Raw genomic sequence first — 19,394 nt, forward strand, 5'->3', positions numbered from 1 at the left:
ATTAATGTTCAGGTTCCTGCGATGGTGTCACCAGGCTTCTAAAGAAGGAAGCATCATGTAATGACGATGTTTCATTACGTTGTTATACTTACTGACATGATTTATGGTTTATTCTGTGACACAACTTGTGGTTTTGATCAGTTTTATTACCAACCATCTCTATTGTCCTAAGTGCATTAAACTATCAATGATAATTTGCTACATTCAGAAAATGCCCTCTTGCAAAGGTCTGATTCTCCCCCACTGAATACGGTTTCTACAGGATGTTCACTTGCAAAAGTAGCAACTCTCAGATACAGCTAAATCTGAAACTTGTTAATACTGTCATTAAAATAGCCAGCTACTGTGTAAAAGGATAGAGAAATGTCTACTATACGGTAATATATGTGGTAGAAATGTAGACCAATATTGGCATCATTCTATCCCCAAGAGAAAATGCTTTTTTGAACACATTTCTGTTGTTTTGCTTTTAATCCTTACCATAATTGCTCTGCTCGCAGGTACGTCTCTCCACCAGACTGTGGGTTCTTTCTCAAGGCCAAGGACTCTCTTATTCGCCACCATAGTTCTAACATTTACAACTGTACTTGGGCAAGGAATGTGCACAATGAAAGTTGGGAAGCTGGCTGGTAAAACAAGCTGTGTCTCAAAAAATGCCTTCGATGATATCAACAAAAGCAGCAACATCCCAGTAAAAATAACTACTGTGGACGTTCAGAGCTTGGGCTCCAGCTGTAGCAGTCTTCTTTCTCCCCAGCCATCTCTGTGGCTGACTATGACAAGGACAAGATGTTAGACCTTCTCTGTAGCATTAGAGAGACATACCCTCATGGGAACGGAAGCAGAGACAACTCCCAATTACCTGGGCTGATGATCTACAGTGGGGCAAATCTTTCTTTCCTTCAGGGTCTCTTACTTCCTTAAGTTCTCAACTCTCTTTATTTACTTGTTTGGAGATGCCATCTAAACTCTCTTCAACTTCAGGGAAGAGTCAGGGGAGGCGAAATCTTTGATCACAGAGATTTCAAATAATAGTATACCAGTATGGCAGACATCACAAAGACAGATTAGGCAAACGGACTGGAGGTGGGAGTAGGCAGTAGGAAGAAGAGAGTTTCTTGACTGGCCAATATGTGGCTCTATGATTTTTGTTTGGTGATATTTTCATGAATAAACATGTGCTTTCAAATATAGGGATAAGTACTATAATAAACATGGTTCTGATTACTTGCTGTTTCATACCAGGATGGACTCTAAATTCTAGGAAACCATGGTATGGGTTTCTCCATTCTTAATTTCACCCTCAAAGAGCAATTTTATATTTATTTCAAGTAATGCTCATGAATTTTTAGCAGTTTTACAGAATACAAAAGAATAAGACTTTCAAACAACCCGTGTAGAAGTCTCAGTATATGAAATTATATTGGATTTTTCTCACAAAGATGTTAAAGTAAGATGCACTAATTGAAAATTCATAGTAAAGTAGAGATATAAATATATTTAAGAATAATTAAACAGTATGGACATACAAACTTGACACTTATCTGGAAATGACCACATTTTACCAAACTCAACTAAAAGTATGGAGGAAAAACTTTCCTACAAATATTGACTACAGTTAACCTTTTTTTTTTTTTTTGTGAGGAAGATCAGCCCTGAGCTAACATCCATGCCAATCCTCCTCTTTTTGCTGAGGAAGACCAGCCCTGAGCTAACATCTATTGCCAATCCTCCTCCTTTTTTTCCCTTTTTCTCCCCAAAGCCCCAGTAGATAGTTGTATGTCATAGTTGCACGTCCTTCTAGTTGCTGTATGTGGGACGCCGCCTCAGCACTGCCAGACAAGCGCTGCGTCGGTGTGTGCCCGGGATCCGAACTGGGGCCGCCAGTAGCAGAGTGCGCGCACTTAACCGCTAAGCCACGGGGCCGGCCCCTGACTACAGTTAATCTTATATGCCAATATTAAACTACCCAGAGGCATTCATTAAATATAACCGAAATAACAGACTGAACATAGAGAACTTCCTCCATTTTACACTTAACAATTACCCAGACAGGTGTACATACACCTGAAGAAAATGTCGCGCACAAATCTACATTTACAGAGCAGAGCAATCGGGGGATGATTCTTTGCTTCACCAAAGGAGTTGCTGAAGGACAGCATTCTTTGGTTCTTCCATTTCTGTGAGGGAAACCCCAGGTTTGGGGACAGAGAAACCTAAAGCCAGAGTCCTCTGAAGACTGATCAGAATGGGGCTGTAGCCACATCTGCAAAGTTTCAGTAAAAAATGAATGCACATGTCTTTTGTCTCACTGCACTACCAGGCTGGAAGTGGCCCTAGGAGGGAATATTTAGGCTGCTACCTTCTTTTGACCTTGTTGGACAGCTAGGCGGTATTAGACTGAACCATGTGGAAATGCCATAGTGTATGCCAAAATAATCTAATATTGTCTATTTCATGTGCCTCAATACCTTCCCCAAGGATTGGGAAAGTCAGGGAAATAGGATACTTAAACCAGCCATTGTACTATTCATTAGCAGCTCTGAGAAGAAAATAAAAAGGTTAGACCTTTTACTTGAAATTAAATGGTGAATGAAAAAATAATTGGTTTATTTCAATGTTCTATGCTATCTTCTTACACGAATATTTGCAAGTTGGCTAGAAACAGGCTGAAACAATAAATAAATAAAACCTTTCAAGTAAAAAGAATTTTCCAAAGCTAATTATGACTCAGTTTTATAACATACATGCTATCCTCATTTGCTTCATTATTCTTGTAAAGAATGCCTTGTTGATGGTAAGAGTTCAATGGAAATCAACTGAATTAAACCAGTAGGTCCATATCAGCACCAGTAATTAGTGACATCCAGGACTAGGTCTGTCCACATCAGAGAGAGGCTTGTCCTGAAGGCTCCCCTTCAGAAAGGCACCTTCTGAACCGGGCAACTCCTTCTACACTCGGGTCGCTTTATTTGGCATCTAGAATCTCTTACCATATTTCAGTCCAAATCCCAAACCTTCCCATGGGCTATATGTTTTAAAAGTTTGCAGGTTGTCTCTCACGACTTTGAAAGTTCAGGCTAAGTCAGCATTTCCCAACCTTGGCACTCTTGATATTGGGGCCCAGATGACTTTTTTTGGGGGAGGGGAGGGTCCCGTGCACTGTAGGATGTTTAGCAGCATCTCTGGCCTCCACCCACTAGATGCCAGTATACACTCCCCTTCACCCTGGCTGTAACAACCAAACACGTCTCCAGATATTGCCAACTGTCCCCTGGGGGCAAAATCGACCCCAGTGGAGAACCATCGGTCTAGCTGACAAATTCTTCTTCAAACAAAAAATAATTCATTGTTGCTTCTTAAAGGAACTGAGGCCTCCATTTCTCACCAGTCCCTGAAAGAATGAGGGCCTGACTTTCTGAATACTGCTGCCTCTGAGCACTGAGGAGAGGGCCTGCCCAGGCAGCAAGCCAAACATCGTCAAGCCACCAACCAAGTAGAGGCTTCTACTCAACAACCCGCTCTATGTCACAGTTACTTTAGTCAGAAGTTTTCTTTTTCTTTTTAATGCTCTCTCACTTGTCGTGTATGGCTGAGGAAACTGCAATTCAATCACAAAGTAGAAATACCACCATTTTTGCTAAACTCTCTAAACGCCAAAATAAGATGATAAAAAGTGAAAAGAACTTAACTTTCACATCCAAATTTAGACTTCAATTTTAAATTCTAGAGTTTCTACACTGAGAGACCACTCCAAGACAAAAACATATGGCAAAAAGAAGTGAATTTTAAGAGTGGCTTCTTATGAGTGGGGCCTTTCAGGATCACGCAACTCTAAATGCATAGAAGTGTGTGTGTGTGTGTGTGTGTGTGTGTGTGTGTTGGTTGGTGGAGGATGGTGCCCAGGGACAGCAGGCAGTGTGTAGAAAATGTCCAGCAGTCTCATTTTGTTCTGGCCATCATCAACAGCAAGGGAGTAGCAGCACTCTATTAAAAATTGCATTTCCAAAGATATGTCTTAGGAGAATTTACATTTGTGATTTCTATTGCCTCCAACTAAATAAATAAAAGTTTGAGGCCTTGTGGAGGAATAAGAATATTTCGGTGAAGTGATGGGTAACAGCCACACACGTAAGCTCATTTGACAGCTGAATAAAGCGCTTTCCAGAATAAATCAAGCTCACGCTCCAGCCCAGTGCTGGCCTCCTCTTCACACGGTGAGCAGCTATGTAAAAACATTCCAGGAAAAGTTTTCCATTAAACTGCTGAAGGAAACTAGGTAACTTTGAATCAACCAAGAAAAGTTCATTTTCCGGAGTAACATCATCAAATGTGGAGGTGCCACTCCAACAGAAGAGCCACGTTTAAATCATTCCAGGGTTAGCTTGGCTGCATCACTCTGAGATATTAGTGGAAAACTGGCTTTTTTTCTTTCTCTTTCAACTAGGAATTTGCATCTTGAATGTAAACTTGATCTTCGTAATGGAGCCAATTGGGTCATACTTTTCCTTTAGAAGAAATCCACATTTTGACATATATTGAGGGTTTTATTTCTTATCTTATTACAATATGTCAAAGGCTGGTTTAAGTAAAAATACCTCACTTCACTTCAGTTCTTGCGACCAGGCTGGGACATGATAACTCAGAATCAGCTCCCCCTACAGCTTCTATGTTAATCTGAATAAGTTTATCCATTCAGCTGCACTTTCAGAAGGCACAGGTTTGTGGAAGGAAACCATGACATCCCATGGAATCAGATTTGACCCCAAATGATTCACTTTTTCTCTTAAAAAAAGCCACAGAAACTATGAGGGACCTTTAATAGATTTTTAAAAGGTGTGCAAAAACATTATTAGGGGATATAAAAGAAGATCTAATTATATGTAGAGATACACCGTGTATACAAATGGAAGGTTCAATATAGTGAACCCATTGACTATCATGAAACTTATTCTGTAAATTCATTGTAATCCCACTCAAAATGCTAACAAGGATGTTTGTGGAACATGAAAAGCTGATTCCAAAAGGAAAAAATGAGGAATATCTCAGATACTTTTAAAGAAGAGCAAGAAGAGAAAACTTCTTCTAGGAGATACCCAGGCTTTCTATAAATCTATAGTAATTAGGACAGCGTAGTCTTAGCACATGGATGGCAAAACAGACCCAAGGAACAGACTGGAGTCCAGAGATGTACACGCATGTACAGGAGGGAAATTTAATCCATGAGAGATGGTATTATATAAAAATCAGTGGGGAAAGGATTAAGTATGTGGTGGTTTCTATATAGGAAATATAAAATAAAAATAGATTTCTAGCTCGTTCTATACCAAAAACCTAAAATCTCAATGGAAGAAACACTGAAAATGAAAAGCCTACTTTAAAAATAAACTTTATAAGAAAATATAGAAGAATATAAGAACATCTTCATGACCTTGGAGACAGGAACAATTTTAAAACAAGGCAAAAATAAAAGGCACAGATTATAAAAGAATAAAGGAAAAGGTTGATAATTAGGGCTTTATTACAACAAAAAAATATTCAGTACAACAAAAGATGTGTTTAAAAGTTAAAAGATACGCCACAGAGAGGAAGATGATATTGACAACATATTTAACTAAGGATTAGTATCCAGAGTGTATAAAGAATTGCTACAAATCAATAAGAAAAAAACAAATAAGCATATAAATGAAAGAGAAAACCCAAATGGCCAATAACCTACCAAAAAGTTTCAACTTCTCTATGAAAATTCAACGTAAAAAATAATGAAATACCACTTCATACCTACCAGAGTTTTGAAAAATTAAACACTATGATAATACCAAATGCTGGTGAAGATACTGAGAAACTAGAATGCTCACACACTACTGGTGGGAGTATAAATTGATACCACTACTTGGGAAGCAGTGGTGACACTATACAATTTAAAGCCAGCTCCATGTGATGACAAGGTATTCATTTTGCTGACTAAATCATTACTTCACTCAACAAGATGACAAAAATTCCTCATTGAAGGAATAAAGGCAGATTATTACTACCTAAGTTCAAACAACACAAGAAGAAAAGTTAATTTGGCAAAAATAGTGTTATATCTATTTCTAAAAATTTTCAGGATAAAAACCAGAAATCACCCCAGGCCTTCAACCCTTCTCCAAACTTGCACTCCACTTAGAACACCGACTTGTCAACAGTTCACTAACTACTGTTAATTCAGACAATTCTTAAAACTCTATCTTCTTCAGGAAACTAACTGGGAGGAGGTCTCAACATCTTTTATATCCTTATACCCTGAAGCCAGAAAATATTCATACCGATCCTATCCTGAATGAACACACAACATCTACAACTTCCTCTTTATTCACAAGCCCTCATGATGTACTTTCCATTTCCGAGGTGGATAATGGGGATGCCTTATCTTTGTAATCTCTTCAGCTACAACCATGTTTTTCATGTACCTATCTCATCTCTGATCAATTATTTTCAAAGTCCTTCTCAGACCTGCTGCGTCAATGTTTTCCACCTAAATAGAGAGTAGGAACCAGTGGTTTATGTATTCCCTAGCATAGCGCTACACGAAGGATTTAATAAATGCAAAAACCATAATGATTTAGAAGCAAGTCTATTTTCCGGACAGAAAACATCACCGAGTTTTAAAATAATGTTATTAATGTTGATCAAAAGCTGTCAGACATAAGAGCTCATACTGTATGATTCCATTTATATAAAGTGCAAAAACAGGCAAAACTACGTTGGCAGAAATTAGGAGTGATTACCCTTGGTGGGGGGTGCCTGAAAGGGAGCTTGCAGGGGATTCCTGAGGGGTTGGTAACGTTACGCTTCTTCATCTATGTACCGGTTAAGTTTGCAAAAATTTATCAAGCCATGTGCTTATGACTTGCCCACTTTTGGTGTATATATTATATTTCAATAACAAATTTTAAAATGATTTTATAATATTCATGCCTCTTACAAAACATCTAAAAAAATCTGTGACAAAATATCATTATATAATAGAGCTCAAACCAGTTTTTGGTAATTCAGGACATGGCTTTGCAAAATGGTAATAATTCATGGAATGGCAACTCATCTCTTTAATGTTCTGAATTCTGTTTTACTTACCATGGAAACTGTCAGAGTATGCCACATGAGAAAACGTAAACAAAAATATAAAGTGCTACATCAAATAAAGTTATCTTGAGGGTTTGAATTTCTTTGCTAATTACAGCTCCATTCTTTGCTCCTCATGTGAAGGAACAGATGCCTGAACTTAAGCTGCCATTTTAAAATGCACCATTTAAACATTCTTTTCAGGGAGTCGCTGTGAAACACCACGTTCCTAAACCTAAAAGGGTGACCTGATGCACATACAAAATAGCAGATTTTCTAGGCTCCTTCTAACCTTCACTTCCAACGTTCCTGCTCTTTTTACACTAGAACTATTCTGCAAGTGTGCTCAGATCTCTTATACACACTGACTTAAGGTCTCCCTCTGAGGAGAGGAGTTAAGGCAGGGGGTAGTGGTGGGGGGTGGGGGGGGGTAGGGAGATCAGTGGTTGTCAGAGCAACAAGGGGAAAATCAGTCCTTTCTCTTGCAAGTCCAGCATCTCTCAAACACATGAAAAGGCATAATGAAGTCATGAGCAGAGACCCTAAGGACAGAACAGAACATGCAGGAAGGTTGCCTTAAAGGCTTAATCTGGGTAGATTTGATTATAGCTAAGGAGATGAATTCTAAATTTGGAAAGGCCATCAAGTTAATTAAAGACGCTAAGAAATGGCACTAGATCCTTGATGTCTTTCTACTTAATGAAGAGAACAAAAGATGATGAAAATGATTTTAGGAAGCAAAACGAACTTCATATAGATTCAGTCCTTTCAGAGATAAAGTGCACTGACCATCAGAACAAGTTCCAAGGAAAGCCAGGCACTCTCTATTCCCAGGGGTGTTTGGTCTCATTATTGAAATGGTTTAGGTACCATTTTATTCCAAAGAAAGAGTGAATTAGGTGCTCTGCAAGGCTCCCTATTAGATCTCCAGATTCTCTGATGATGCTGAACAAAGGTAAAAAAACAAAACTTCCTTCAGCTAGAAAAATCAAGCCTCCCTTTCGGAAGGATAACACCTTTTTAACCAGAGATCTTCCCAGTCTGCAGATGTGCTCACCAAGTCCTCAATGATGCCACTATTCAGATTTTATAATACTGCGAAGCACAAACCGTTTTCAATTCCTCGCTCTAAAGCAGTGGTTCTCAACATGAGGCAATTTTGCCCCCCAATGGCTATCATTTGGCAATGTCTGGAGACATTTTTGGTTGTCACAACTAGGGGAGTGTTCCCGGAATGTAGTGGGTAGAGGCCAGGGATGCTGCTAAACATCCTACAGTGCACAGAACAGCCCCTCACGACAAAGAATATCCAGCCCAAAATGTCAATAGTGCTGAGGTTGAGAAACCTTGCTCTTAAAGTACACTTGAAAGGGAAGGGAAGGAAAGGAGACTTCTTTTATTTCAGTATCTTTCTCCAGCTGCTCCAAAGAAGAAAGTAGAATTCAACAGTCCTACAGAAAACAAATAAATACACAAGTAAATACTAAGCAATAACTCTAACTCAAGATCATTTCCAATACATCTTATCACATCAAGTTCAAATATACTGAGTTATACACAGCCATTAATACTAAAATTCAAAAGATCAGATTTAAATACTTTTTCCTTTGGCAGATTTTTTTTTCTAACCAAATAAGCAATTTTTACTTCTAGACATTAAAATCCTATTTTCTGATTACTAGAAAATGTACTCCTTTTTTATGTGGTAAGCTCATCTATCAGATGTAATTATCAGATGTAAGTATCAACCTACTAAAATAAATTTTAAAATAAATGGTCAAGATTGATCAAGAAAAATAAAGAATACAAATTACCTACATCACTAGGAATGAACAGGGGAACATCATTACAGATCCTACAGACAACAGGATTAAACAGATAATACAAGAATATTATGAATAACGGTATTGCAATAAAGTTATTCACTTAGATAAAATGGAAAAAATCCTTGAAAAACACAACTTATCCAGACTGAAACAAAGAGAAAGAGGAACTCTGAATAGTACTATCTCTGTTAAAGAAATATAATTCAGAATTTAAAACATTTCCACGAAGAAAACTCCAGACCCAGATAGCTTCACTGGTAAATTATTTCAAATATTTAAGGAAGAAATAATGCCACTTTTAAAATTAATAAGCAAATAAATAGATAGACAAGGACTGGATTCCATTTCAATGCCTAACCCCTCTGGAGTCACACCAAAGATCACCCTTTCCATCCCAGAAAGGCTCACACTTCCTTCCTTCTCCACTTTATCTTTTGAAAGGGAAGAGGCAATAGTTAACCTTTAAAACATTTTTGCAAGATTCATTTATATGTGTCAATTTGTAATCAATTAAAATTTGTTACTCCCCATCTGACTTTCAGTGCCCCTCCCCCATCTTATTTTCTACTTTTCCCCACACTCATTCTCTGCTATGGCCAGGCCAGTTTCTTCAGGATCCCACCAGTATACCTTGCTCCCTCCTACTTCTCTTCCACGTGTACCCTAATCCTTTCCACCATTCTCGACACACCTCAAATCCAATTCTCCACCAGAAGCTTCAAATAAGCTACAAGGTCTCACCCCTCTTAGAGCTCCTTCTAGACTTTTATTTAGAACTTTACAATCAGACATTAATTATTCTTTTATTTCTGGATTAGACTGTCATTCCCTCCAGCGGTCACTTCCCTGTTTAAAATCCCTTCTTGATTTTCTCTGACCAAGAGGGTAATGATCAAGTTCTTTCCTGGCTCTTCACTGTCTGGCCTTGCCTCTCTTCTAGCCTCAGTCTCCTCAATCTGTAGGGGATTCAGGCCATGCCCAGCTCCTCAACATGCCCAAGCAGCAGCCTCTGCCATGCCTCCTGCTTTGGCACAACTGTACCCAGAGCCTGGAATGTCCTCTCCCAGACATTCTGACCCCTGTCATCCCACTCATCCTTCAAGACTCATATCAAAGGTAACTGCCTCCCTAGCGAATCCCTTTCTGAAATACCACCCCACCCCCTTTTTTCCTCAGACAGAGGAAAATATTCTACAGGACCTTATACTTACTTCTATTTTAATTGTTTATCTGCCTCTCTGAAATGACTGTGGTGATTTGAGGACAGGACTGGGTTTTATTTATTTGTTTATTTTTTGCTTCAAGACAGCAGAGTACCTGGCTCATCAGACTCTGTGAATGCCTACTGAGTGAGCAGCTGTCTTATTCTCCTCTGAGAGCCTTCACTGTGATGGGCATGTAACAGGAGCTCAAATGCTTACAGATTGGCACATGCTAGTTGCTTGGCATGGCGATAGGTACTCATTTAATTCAATTATACAAGGTGAGATTGGAAACACAGAACCGTTCTTACCTTTTAATCTTTAGGGCAATAATGAGTTTCACTGAAACAAAGTGTTTCACTACAAGCTTTCCTAAACTTCAAAAATCTGACAAGAAGAAAGTACTTTTCACCAGAGAGATGAAACTATTTTATAATATCAAAAGAAAAAAGCTAAAGGCAAAAAAAAGTAATGAAATAACATTCAAACTGCTTTTTAAATTGTTTTTGTGTCTGTGTATGCCTACAGCAATCGAATTACTTTTAAAGTGACTTCAAGCTCTGAAATTCTGTTACTCTGTGAAAATCTGTGCTCAAGTATTAATATTATTAAAGAATAATGCCATTTGCCCAATTAATTTAGTATATATAGTTTATCACAGAGTTTGTAATACATAAATAAATATAATTTTACAGATCTTGAAATCCATACATTTATAATGTAGGCAGGCCTTAATACAATGCATTTTATATGATAAAACACTTATCCTTTCAACAAATATTTGTGAAGCACTTACAATACACCAATTATTTGAATGAATACTGGGATACAACAATGAATAAAACAATCTTGGCTTTTGACGAGTTTGGTATTTGAACAGAAAAGAAGGAATATTAAACACACTAATAAGCCAGCTAATAGTACCTGAAAAATCACGTTAAAAGTATTAAATGGGGGGCCGGCCCGGTGGCCGGTGGCGCAAGCGGTTTAGTGTACTCGCTCCGCTGCGGCGGCCTGGGGTTCGCCAGTTCGGATCCCAGGCGTACACCGACGCACTGCTTGGCAAGCCATGCTGTGGTGGCATCCCACATAAAGTGGAGGAAGATGGGCACGGATGTTAGCCCAGGGCCAGTCTTCCTCAGCAAAAAAAAAAAAAAAAAAGAGGAGGATCGGCAGATGTTAGCACAGGTCTGATCTTCCTCACACACACAAAAAGTATTAAATGGATGTTATTGGCTCAAAAACACAGTAGAAGCTCTCTTACCAATGTTCACCTAATGGACACATCCAATCACCCCACATTCTCTATTCTTTTTGTAAACCACATTGACCACTGTCCACAGAACTTGGCTTCTAGGCTATTCTCCAGGACATCTATATACTACTTCTTCCCCCAGTTGAATTGTGTCTCTAACAAGAGTCCATTGTGTTTGTTCCCAACCTGTTTATGCCAGTTGTACTTGTTATTATAATTATGAAATTTAATTCAATATTACCCAAACTAATAAAATGAGTGCCAAAAAAAAAGAGTTTTTATTTCTTTGAAAACCAAGTTAATCGCTTTGGAAAGTCTTAACAAAGATGAGTCACTTGGAAAAATAGTTGCCAAAAAAAGTATGGGCAAGGGGAATGGGGTAGGTGATATAAAAGGATTCTGCACACAGATTGGTTCCCAATGCCTTTAAGTTCTCATTGTACTTTAAAAGAATCTGAAACTGGAAATCAGAAGCCAATGAAATTTGGCTGTGATTTATACATAAGAAAGACTTCGCGGAATCCAATTAAGGCTCACATTCAAAGCAAAGACCTTGACTCTACAACAAAATATTGGCAAATTAGTGTTTAAAGTTAAATAAACTGTTTAATACACATAGGTGGCACTTTTTATGATTCACCACTTTGGCATTTTTAATAAACCATCTAACTGCTTGGGCCCAGATGCAGCAGATAGGGATTTTCTCTAAGGAACCCTTCTTGGAGGAGCCAAGTGGTGTGGGCAACAGCTTTTGCTGGAGCAAAAATATACAAATAATTAATTACTTCCTATTTGTCACAAACAATACTCTGTGCTATTGGACTATGAGGTTTGCTCAAAATTTCAGTCTGCATCCTGAGAATTGAAGAGAGCTCTCGCTAAGACGGGAGGGTGGGCTCCTTACTCGATCTTTACACTCAGAGGGAGGGAGGCTGGAGCATTCTGGGACTACTTCTGCTCAGCTATTCCTCAGGATACCATTCCCGTGTCTCCAGTTACATCTGAATGCCTGAGCAAACTTCCATAACCAAACGTTGTATGCATGGGTCCTCAGTGTGCTTCCTTCTGAGTCTAGCCTCTGAAGGTGGCCTGGACCCTGTGTGGGGCGAGGAAAGGCTCTCTGGAGCGGGCAGCTCTAAAGAGAAGAGGGCAGGAGAAGCCCAAGCTGGAAGCACTAAAGAGGGGAACACGACAGCTTCCACCACCAGCCTCCTTGGAGAAGGGCCAATCAACCTGTTGTCGGGCCCGTCAAGATGCCAGCATTCAACGCAACTACAAATGATGCCTATGATGTGGCTTCACGGAAACAAGTAGTTTTTAAACAATTAGGGAGCTGTTTTCTCATGTTTTTCGAGCATAACATTACCCTCTCTTTTTTCTAAATTACATCCTTTTAGATCTGTAAGGGCCCAAAGAAATAATTTCACCAAATCCTTTTATTTTGTAGTAAATTGAGATTACGAAGAGAAAACGATTTACGCAAGACCACGTAGCAAGTTAGTGGAAATGCTGGGGCAGGGCTCCGGGCCTCTGGCTTGCCCTGCTTTTCCTCTATTTTCTGACCCTGGGGACTAGCAGCAGCAGCACCACCACTACCACCTGGGGGCCTGCTAGAAACTCAGGCCCCACCCAGCCCCACCGAATCAGAAACCGCTTTTTTAACAAGATTGCCAGATGACTTGTGTGAGCATTACAGTTAAAGAACTGCTCTAAATAGTTTTTTTAATGCTATTTAGTGAAATGATGCACCGTGTTTAAATTCATAATCCTTACAAAAACTTCCTTACTACAAAATGGATCAAAACAATTACCCAGCTGTTTTGCTGTATCTGATCATTTCACATATAATTTTGATGTAAAATTATAGGCAACTAATGAAAAAATCAGCATTTCTTTCTAGATACATGAACTACATTAAAGCAGACTGGATATTCCACAAATGCCTTATAAGAAGTTATTGCATTGAATCCATTTCGTTGCTATGTCTTAGGCCTATGAATAAGGTAACAGAATCAAAATTCTGCTAGGCAGTGTCAGTTTCCATCAGAAGAAATCAGAGTAACACTGAGAATGTGTGGGTGCCCGCACTGGCCACACACAACGGCCAAATGAGGAACTCTTCAGCCAGTGAAATAATTAGTTTCAACACCCTCATTTAGGTGGTGTACTACATACAAGCAATACATCAACATCTTCCCATTGTGCAAAACAACCAAAGTTACTCAGTAGTCAAACACACTTCAAACATCAATTGGGTCATTGCATTTACATGAAATGTCCAGAATAGGCAAACACATAGAGAAAGTAGATTAGTGGTTGCCAGGGGCTGGGAGGAGGGAGGAATGGGGAGTGACTGCTAATGGGTACAGGGTTTCTTTTTGAGAGGACGACAATATTTTAACATTAGATAGTGGTGGTGGTTGCACAACTCTGAATATACTAAAAATCACTGACTGTACACAAACGTGTAAATTGCATGGCATGTGAATTATATCTCGACAAAGCCATTAAAAAAATCAATTGGCGCAACAATAAAAAATCTTTTCTTTTAAGATGCATTGATGGGCCGGCCCCGTGGCTTAGCGGTTAAGTGCGCGTGCTCCGCTGCTGGCGGCCCGGGTTCGGATCCCGGGCGCGCACCAACGCACCGCTTCTCCGGCCATGCTGAGGCCGCGTCCCACATACAGCAACTAGAAGGATGTGCAGCTATGACATACAACTATCTACTGGGGCTTTGGGGGGAAAAAATAAATAAATAAAATCTTTAAATAAAAAAAAAATAAGATGCATTGAAAGATAAAATTTTGCACAATGCCACTGCTCATTATTTTATTTTTCAACTTAAAGATTTTGAATACCTTAAAATTTGAGTCCAAAGGGGCTTTTATTTCCACAAACCTCACCCATTTTACCAGTAAATTAACTGATACCAGTTAAGGAAGTGACTTGTATAAGAACCACTCAACTCAGTGGACCAATGGTTTGAATTTTCCCAACATTAAATTATTTCAATTAAAACATTCATAAGGGTTTGTTCGGTAATTGAATACATCTGGCAAAATAAAACCAGTTCATGGCCCTGTAGTGTATTTACTAAGAATCTACCAAAGGAAATCAGTATGTTTCCTTTTTGGCATGAAGGGGACTTTTTTTTATGTAAAAACCAAAACCAAGGATACTGCCAGAACCAGTGAGGTATGCACAAATTAACATAAACTGGCAATTGAAGTGTAGAACCAACAATTGTCCAAGACACAGAGTACTTCCTTGAGAACAGGCCTCTGGTTTGGGCATCTGCTTCATGAGAACTGCATCTAACTTCCACACCTATTTAAAAATAAAGCCTGCTCCCAATTAAGCCCAGAGTATTGTGAAAGCCATTGTGAAGACAGTCCCCATGCAGCAATTCGACACTCCGTTTCTAACCCGTACAAATCCGAATGCCTAGTGTTAAAAAACCAGAAATGACTTTATTTCAGGAAAATTAGTTAGTGCTTTCTTCAATACTGCACTTCTGTGTAACCTCAACATCTTTGTGCCAAGCATTGCCACAAGAATTACAGGCTGAGTGGCAGCCATCTGATTTTTGTGTACAAATCTCATTTAAAAGGGAGCATTGAGTGATGCGACTACTCACTGCAGGGGCATTAAGAGAAGTAGGAACCAGAGTTACAGGTCACCCAATTCTGCCCTTTCTAGAAGAACATTATCCTAGCTCCCTCCTAACTTTTTGGTAAGAAATTTTCCTGTTGAATTCAGGGGTCTTATTTCCTGTCATATTTTGATCACCTAGTAAATTAAAAAAAAAAAAGATTTAACTATAAAATTCTTTGCACTTCCTTTTAAATGCAAAATAATGTGCCATCCTGGGGCCGGCCGGTGGCGCAAGTGGTTAGGTGCGCAAGTGGTTAGGTGCGCGCGCTTGGCAGCCAGGGGTTCGCTGGTTCGGATCCCAGTCACGCAACGACGCACCGCTTGGCAAGCCGTGCTGTGGCAGCGTCCCATATAAAGTGGAGGAAGATGGGCAAGGATGTCAGCCCAGGGCCAGTCTTCCTCAGCAAAAAGAGGAGGATTGGCAGATGTTAGCTCAGGGCGCATCTTCCTCACACACACACACAAAAAACAATAATGTGTCCTCCTTACTAACCCTCGCCAAAATTTTAATCGATACAAAATTACCCCCTACGCGCGCGCGCGCGCGCACACACACACACACACACACACACACACCAGCCACACACTCAGCAGAGGTAATGTAGGATGGGGGTAGGGGGCCAGGGATGGGGGTTGGGGGGACGGGCAGGGACTTCCCAAGCCGTCGCTATTAGCCGGCAGTGGTTAAACCCACTGACTTCCTCATCAGGAATGCTTCGGAGAGGCTCTTCAGTCTTTGTGGCTTTCGTGGAGCTTGTGGCTGGAGTCTGCCACTAGAGGATAATCGAGCAGGGAGAGAAAACCCTTTCCCAAGCCCAGCTCTCAGACATTCCCAGGGGTGCAGCGGAATTCCACGCACTCTTTACGAGTTTTCCTTGCGATACAGTCCCCATTTAACGACATGTTGCTGACAGTAGCATTTCGAGGGTGTTAGGAGGTGACAGAAAGAATCCTACAGCCACTTAACATCCGCCACCAGCTAGGTTGGAGATTTTCAATCTCCAGATCTGGGTTTTCACCGTTACGATCTCCCAAATGCTTTGGAACCCGCTTGGCACACCGTCTCCACCTGCGCCCAGGTCCGCATTTTGATAGTTGGAACAGGGGACAAAGAAAGGAGACTCACCCTCTGTCCCATCCTGTCCCTCTCCCCTCCCACCTTCCTGCTTTCAAGGGTCATGGTTCCCAAATGAGCTCTCGGAAGACCCCAGGCTTGGGGAACTGGGCGTTTGTTTAATGTGGGTTTAAGGCGAAAAGGACCACGGCATAGTGAGACAGGACCGGACTCCGAGCTGGCAGCTCGGGCGACAGCAGAGCGTCCCGGGAAATGGGCAAGAAGCTACTCTCTACCACCCCCTTCAAATAAAGCAGGAGCCCGCAGCCCGGGACGCGCCGTCGGCTCTCTCTGCAACCCCTCTCGGGACCCGCACGCCGGGGAGGGGTGCAGGCTGAGCGCAGCCGGGTGGGGACGCCGCGAGGACAGGGCAGAGACGCGCACCTGGGCGTTCCGGACACCTGTGCCGCGCCCCTCCCACCTCCAGCCTCCGCCCCCCGGGCCCGGCCCCGAGGCGGAGGTGCCCCAGGAAGCCCCACCTGGGCGGGGGTGGGGCGGGCCCCTCGGCAGAGCGCGCCCCTCCCGGAGTCGGGGCACGAGGCCGTGGCCGTGGCGCGGGGCCAGCGCGCTCGCTTACCCATGGCTGGAGACGGGCGGGAGGGGCGCGGGCTGCGGGCGCTCGTGCTCCCCGGGGACCGGCAGAGCCGGGGGCACAAGTTTGCAGGTCCGGCGGGCACGTGCGCGGGCCGGGCTCCGGGCGAGCTGCGCTGGGCTGCCGGGCTGGCTCCTCGCTCCTCGCTCCTCGCTCCTCGCTCCGGGGCCGGGGTGGGAGCGCGGCGGGCTCCGCCTGCACTGGGGGCCGGCCGCGCCGAGAGGGGCCCTGACGTCAGCGCCGGGGGCTTTGTGCGCCCGCAGCGAGGGCCCGCACGGGGCAGCGGGCGCGCCGGGGCGGCGGGCAATGCTCGCGGCTTCCTCTGGGACCCCCGAGTGAGCGCCTAGGGGCACGGAAGCCGGAAAAGCCAGCTCAGGGATGGGGAGAGAGGGGAGCCGAGGGGCTTCCAGGATCTCGCAGACGCCGATCGGCGTCCCAGAAGAGAACTGTTACAGCGAGAGGGGGCTTTGCGGTCTTAGTCTTCACCCACTGTGCAGATAAAGAAACTGAGGCCCAAAACGCTGACCCAAGGACACCCAGTGTTTGGCAGAGTTGCCCCTATCCACAGCCCCTGATCCTTTTGTTCACATATGGACTGCGGGCAGTTACTTAGTTCAGTGGGTCTCAACCCTGGTTGCATATTAGAATCGGCTGGGGAGCTTTTAAAAGCCGATTTCATCAGGACCTCGGCGGGTGGGACCGAGGGATCGGGCCTCAAAAGCTTCCCCAGGCGATTCCAGCGTGTATCCTAGGTTGCCTGCACTGACTTGAGTTACTTGTGGGTAACAAATGACTTAAGGGCACAGGCGGCAGTCTCCAATCTGAGGCAGTGACAGATTCGGTGGTGTCCGTAATCAGCCCGCCTGATCCCTGGAAGCCCACCCCTGGCAGGCTCTGGGAGACTTTGCAGACTCGCCCCAGTCACCGCTTCTCCCGCTGCTCAGGCCTCGCGCTTGAGCCTATAAGGGAATTAGTGGTTTAACAGCGTCCAAGGCCGAAAGTCTTTCTGTCGCCTTAGAGAATTTTCCTGTCTCCAAATCTCCAAAGGTGTTGGAAAAGCTCTGAGACCCTTGCGGTTTTTCTATGGCTGGTGGTTTCTGAGACATATCTGAGCCCAACGTTACCCGCTGATAGTTTGTGTGTGCTTTTCCATTGTTTTGAAAATACCTACATCGTGTTACTTGAACAGAGGGTTACATAAACAGTAACTGTAGATAGTACACTCAAGGGACATTTAAGCCAGAAGAGAGAGGCTTTAGGACTGAGAAAGGGTGCAAGAGGCAAACATTTCATCTATTGAAATTGATTGGATTAGGAAAGATTTTATCAAGGCAGAGCTCTAGAAAGCCTAATAATATTTTGCGTAAAAGGCCAGAGATTTGTGCTAGTCGGATCACTGGCTCATTTTCACAATCCCGCAGGAACAGTCATTGCTAACCAATCTTCAGGCAGTAATAAAACAGCAGGGAGCTCATAGGTTTAACTTTTTGTCCTCCTGTTACAGGAAAGGAATGCGTTTGAATGAGGTCTGAATGCACGTGTGTGCAGGAATCCGACTGCGGGTGACAATGGCTGAGACTGCCTGCAAAGGGCAGAGAGAGAAAGGTGGAGGTGGCGAGGGCAATGAGGAATCCATTGGAAGTCCCGTGTAGGGAAGAGCGTCTGGTTTGGTTGGGTCCTACATCTTGGGAGGCTCCTAGGAGACAGTGAAAACAACAGAAGGGGACTTGCGCATGACAATCCGAAATAGTATTTTGGCAAGATATAACCTCACTCAGCCACTCTGGAAGCAAGAACTCTAAGGTTTTGTGCACTGAGATGCAAGTAAGCCCTTTGGTCCACTTTCTGTCATTCCCTAGAAGTCTCAGATTTTTTTTTTTAACCAAAGAAAAGAAATAACAGCTGTCCAAATACTGGAGCTGGTCACAATGGGATGCTGTGATAAAAACCAAGTTATAGCAATTGTGTACACAATGTCAAAGGAAAGCCACATTTTAATAGAAGTTTCTACTCACTTCGGAAATGTCATGGACTGATTTCAACAAGCAATTGTTCCTAAAACCCTTCAGAAAAACAAAACAGCAGTTGGGAATTAGCAAGGCTACTGCAGCCAGGGTGCAGAAGATGCTAATATGCATATTCCACTTTAGTCAGAGAAATGCTATTTTAAAATAATAAACCATTTTTCTCATATTAAGTAACTAAAATCTTTAAAAAATAAAGCAAGACTACCTTGCAGATGGGGTGGTAAATTGGTAGAGCCTTTCTGGAAAGCTATTTGGCAGTATGTATCAAGAGACTTAAAAATACTCATAGCCTCGGACCTAATCATCCCGCTTCTGGGACTCTCTCCTAAGTAAATAATGACCATTTCAGTCAAAATTAATGTAAAAAGATGTTTGTCACAGAGCAAGATGTAATAGCAAACAAAACAATAAAAACAAGAAAGGAAGCAACAACTGTTCAGTAAAAGGGAAGTAGTTGTATAAATTATTGCTGATCTAGCTCAGTGGTTCTCAGCTGTGGATGACATGTGGAATGTCTGGACAGTTTTAGTTGTCACCTCTGGGGAGGGGGTGCTACTGGCATCTGGTTGGTCGAGGCCAGAGATGCTGTTCAACATCCCACAGTGCACAGGGCAGCCCCC

At 42.3% G+C, this 19,394-nt stretch overlaps 1 protein-coding gene across 1 annotated transcript in view; it reads right to left on the reverse strand.

Annotated features, from left to right (window-relative positions):
* The window catches only part of GPM6B (glycoprotein M6B), a 161,846-nt gene extending 144,890 nt beyond the window's left edge, over nucleotides 1–16,956 (reverse strand). Inside the window, exon 1 of the mRNA XM_058535457.1 lies at nucleotides 16,733–16,956. Within this exon, the coding sequence (XP_058391440.1) occupies nucleotides 16,733–16,736 (4 nt within the window). The 5' untranslated portion in view covers nucleotides 16,737–16,956. The remainder of the gene's footprint in view (nucleotides 1–16,732) is intronic.
* Nucleotides 16,957–19,394: the final 2,438 nt, after the last annotated feature.

The sequence above is a fragment of the Diceros bicornis genome, chromosome X, assembly GCF_020826845.1.
Source record: "Diceros bicornis minor isolate mBicDic1 chromosome X, mDicBic1.mat.cur, whole genome shotgun sequence".
NCBI lineage: Eukaryota > Metazoa > Chordata > Mammalia > Perissodactyla > Rhinocerotidae > Diceros > Diceros bicornis.